The 4,827-nt window shown below is 36.2% G+C and overlaps 1 protein-coding gene across 1 annotated transcript; it reads right to left on the bottom strand.

Moving 5' to 3' along the window:
- Positions 514 to 3,026, bottom strand: LOC107638581 (heavy metal-associated isoprenylated plant protein 33). Its single transcript, XM_016341918.2, has 3 exons — positions 2,553 to 3,026; positions 2,401 to 2,476; positions 514 to 2,330 (listed from the first exon to the last, which is right to left on the bottom strand). Exons 1-3 carry the CDS (start codon positions 2,580 to 2,582, stop codon positions 901 to 903), a joined length of 1,536 nt encoding a protein of 511 aa, XP_016197404.2. The 5' UTR covers positions 2,583 to 3,026; the 3' UTR covers positions 514 to 900.

Genomic DNA, 4,827 nt, shown 5'->3' with positions numbered 1-4,827 from the left:
TTAAAATCCTGACACAAGAATTTGGTGTTTATCACAATTCCGAGTGATAGTGATGATGATTGTGGTGGCCCACACTCACACACTAGCACTGTTTGGGGTCACTGGGGTCCATCCCCTCAAATGCACCCAACTTCAGTGTGCACCCCACCACACAAACATCCATGATTTCTTCACATTGGAACAAGGGACACACTCGTATAAATTAAAATATATTATAAGATCCAAAAGCTAGCTGCTACTCACACCATTCTTTAATTCAATAAGATAGGACTATGCGTGACAGAACAAATCATAAACAATACTGCTAGCATAACTCATCATTATGATTCTTAATAATAGTAATAGTAATAATTTTGCTGCTTTGTCATGTTACAAATTCTGCACTATCAAAATTAACTCTTTCTACTAAAGTCATCAGGACCAGCACAATTAATTTAAATTTTAAAGAGAGAGAGAGAGAGAGAGAGATGGGCAATAATTCTTTCTTTTTTTTCACCCCATTCTCTAATTTTGTTTTTGTTGTGAAAATTTTATTTCTGTTTTGCATCATATAAACACATATAGACAGGTCACATGGAGGAAGCCCACCATGACCACATTCCCCAGCTACATCTCATCTCATACTCCCAAGAAACATAAATATTATATAAGTACCCTATAAATTACTCCCCTATGGTAAAACTCAAACCTCTCTACTTTGGTTTTTTTGTTTTTTTTAAACCTGGGATGAAAAAGAAGATAATAAAAAGTAAACTGAAAATGAAACTAAATTTAAAAGATGAAAAAAAGGAAAAGAAAAAAACTCATTTGTTTCCATTGTATAATATTGCATCATCTTGATGATCAGAGAGAATTGCAAAGCAACCACCACAACCAAACTATTTCATCATGATCCATATTTCACATAATGCTGCAGCTTGAGGTATTTTCATCACTGAAAAAATTGGAATATGTTGGTTCTGGAGGAGGAGGAGGGTAGCTGTAAGGGTTGTAAGGAGGAGGAGGGTACATGTAATTCACTGCCATTGGAGGCCTTGCATACATCATTGGTTGGAATCTATCATTCCCCATTGCTCTTTGTTGGTTCATCATTGCAGCCATGTATTGTTGTTGGTTGTAAGGGTTTCCGCCCATACCCTCCGGAGCCGCGGAGCCGCCCTGTGGGAAGTACCCAGCCGGGCCGCCCCCGCCGCCGTTGACTGCTGCGGCTGAGCCCATTGGGAGGTTCATTGGGCCCATATTGGGCCCACCCATGCTAGGATGATGACCACCAAGGTTTTGGAACCCATTGCTCATCATAGCTTGAGCACCACCACCACCACCACCATTACCACCTTCACCCATCATTGAATTACCCTTTTTGCCCCCATTGCCATTGTTTGGATTGCCGCCACCGCCGCCGTGGTGCCCATTGTTACCATTCTTGTTTCCACCTCCATTGTTTCCATTTTGCATAGGACCTCCATTTTTGCCACCATTGTTTTTGTTACCACCTTGAATCTGGTTGTTACCACCGCCACCGCCACCGCCGCCTCCTTTCTTTCCTCCTCCATTTCCATTTTTACCGTCGTTCCCACCACCCATCCCCTGCATCTGCACAGGCAAACCTCCACCACCACCACCACCGCCGCCGCCTTTCTTGCCGTTGCCTCCTCCATTTCCGCCGCCGCCGCCACCACCCTTCTGAGCATTCATGATGCCATTCAACATCATATTATGAGCAGCACCATTTCCCATAGGGAGCTTCATCTTGTTCAATGGATGGTGAGGATCATCCATCTCATCATCAAATTCGTCATCAAAGTCATCATCATCATCAAACTCATCCAACTCGTCATCAGACAAATCATCCTCCTCAGGAGGCAAACTGAACTTCACTTGCTTCATGTTGTTGTTGTTGTTGTTGTTGTTCTTGGGGTTCTGATTTGGAGCCATCATTTGCATGTCCTTGAATTGAGGAAGCTTCAGATCTTGAAACCCTTTCATCTGCTGAAGCTGCTGCAACTGCTGCTGCAGCTGTTGCTGTGGATTCTGCCCACCGCCACCACCTTTGGGTTGGTTATTCCCAGCCTTCTGACCCTTGTTGTTACCACCGCCGCCGCCGCCGCCACCACCTTTGCCATTGTGCTCAATTTGCATGTTCTTCATCTGGTTAGCAAGGTGGTTCTGATTATTATGGTTGTTGTTGTTGTTGTTGTTGGGTTTAGGAGCACCCCAAAGCTCTGCATGTTTGCCTGATTTTGCAAGCTTCTTGATGAGAACGTTTGGATCCACGTTCCCTGAAACCGTGACCTTCCCCTGTTCTGAATCTATCTCGGTCGTAAACACCCCTGTCGAACAAAACATAAAATAAGACACCTTGGATTCAAGATATAATTAAGAAGAAATGTGTGTGCATACCATCAATCTTCTGGAGGATTTTCTTGACTTTATGCTTGCACCCATCACAGTGTATGTTCACTTTAAGAACACATTTCTGCATGCACAAGCAATCCCAAAAACAGAATAAATAACATGAAGTTAAAGGAGATAGATGGAGTAAGTGTTGGTACCTGTATCTTCAAAATCTCTTCTTTACTCATATTCTGGAGAAAGAAGGTAGATCTGAGAGAGGGTTGGAAGCAAACACAGAAGCCAATGAATGAGAGGAAAAACAAAAGAAAAAGGTGGTCTGAGTGAAAACAGAGATAGCGAGTCCTGAACAACAAAGGCTCAGACTTGGAGAGAAAGAGAAAGAGAAAGAGAAAGAGAAAGAGAAAGTGCTTCCCTCAAACAAAAACACAGTCTTGTCATTAAAAGCTTTCAATCCTCTATTTCAGGGTGTAATAACAAACAAAGAGAGACAACCGTTTTTGTTTTTCTATTGCAACAACTTCAAAAAAAAAAAAAAAAAGACTTGTGTTATTGTGTGTTGTAACTTGTAACTTGTAACTCGCTACACTTTTTTAACCGTCGCCATGTCTTCTCTTTCCGGAATCGTAATTGGGAAGCTTCAATGTTCAATCACTCACCCAATGTGCCAAAGGCTTTGCCTCTCTTACGTAACACATTTTCATTTTATTCCTTCCCCAAACAAATCTAAACTAGATTCCACTTTTCTTTTTTTCTTAATTCTACTATTCATATTATTTCAATTTATTATTATTAAATATTAAATCATCTTCATCTATGTTTCCACCACTTCAAAATGAGTTATAATTTATGGGAAGGTATGAGGAGAAATAAAATATTTGTATAATGTGTACAATAGAGGTTTAGGGAGTATTAGAGATATAATCATTAGTATTATCTTTTTCCGTCAACCCAAATTTTTGGGATGACATGGTATTAGAACGCAAGATTCGAAAGGTTAAGAGTTCGATCTTTAGTGAACCCCAAAATCAGTTTAAGCTCTCTAGTACTCAGGATGGTTACTCTAGATAGTATAGAGATGTTCATTTTGTAACTCAATAGCCCATTGTACACAACTACACATTATACAAATAATCTATTGTCTCCCTAACGGGACTCATAATTTATAATCTACATTTTTTTTTAGAATTCATATTTTCATAAAGAAAAAAATATTAAATAAGTCATTAAAAAAATCGTGTAAATTTATAAATATCTGAGATAAAAAACAAATAATTTTATGAAAATTCTTTGACAAGATGGCAAAGAAAACTTTCGAAAATATGAGTCCATTGTAATTTTTTTTTAAATTTATTTAATATTTAATTTTTAAAGAACTTACAAGCCTACCATAAAATTGTTCAGACAGTTACAATGACATTAAACACCACAAAATCAATTATCATCAAATATCAATCACTTTATCTTCTTATACAAAGCAACTCTATGATGTCTAAAAACACACATCAAATTAATATTTATAATCAACTTTTACAAATATTATAATGAAACTTTCCAAATAACATATAATCAAATATTACGAGAACATTTTAAAAATAATATAATCAAACCAAATATATACACATAATCAAATTATATTTACAACTATACTAAACTTTATGGAAAATAATTATTATGGGAGAAAGTACTATCTTTAATTTTGGGCCTTTAACTAGCAAATTCCTCTAATTATGGTCATAATTACTCTATTTGACTTTAATTCGAATTCTTTTGATACTTAGTATTTTTTTATTAATTTAATTGTCCATTTTTTCATAATATTTTTTAATTCGACAAATTAATAATTAATCTGTTGTGAATTAAGATTTTATTTAAAAGTTTGTAATTGACCAATAAATTGATATATGCACAAAGAAACATTTACTTAAAATTTTAAACGGTTCCGCTACGTTACCAACAGCATATCTGCCAACTTCTGCCAACTCCTATTTATAATTGTATTTCATAGAAGTGTGTTCGTGGATGTGTCTAATAAAAATGTCTGTTTAATATAAGTGTTTTTATAGATATATTTTTTGGATGTGTCTCTTTATATATATATTTAAAATATATTAATTATTAGACACATCCACGAACAGACTTCCATAAAACACAATTATAAATAAGAGTTGGCAGAAGTTGGCAGATAATATGTTGGTACCCTATACTTTTCCAATTTTAAATAGATTAGTGAACTAACTAGTGAAACAATCTAAATTGATTTTAGTTTTTTTTTTAACAAGAGAGCTCAACACAATAAAGTGGAGCGACAACCAAACCGAAACTACAATATGAATAAGTAGTAAAAACTTTCTTAATGTCATCTCCGACATAGCCATCAACAACAAAAAGAATCTAAACTACTCTATTTTCTAACACTATTTAACGATTTCTGGAATACCTCCTCTGCGCTCCCTTCTTTATTATTAAAAATCC

The sequence above is a fragment of the Arachis ipaensis genome, chromosome B04 (assembly GCF_000816755.2).
Source record: "Arachis ipaensis cultivar K30076 chromosome B04, Araip1.1, whole genome shotgun sequence".
NCBI lineage: Eukaryota > Viridiplantae > Streptophyta > Magnoliopsida > Fabales > Fabaceae > Arachis > Arachis ipaensis.
Note: the sequence above shows the minus strand (reverse complement) of the source record. Positions and strands in the feature narration are given on the sequence as shown.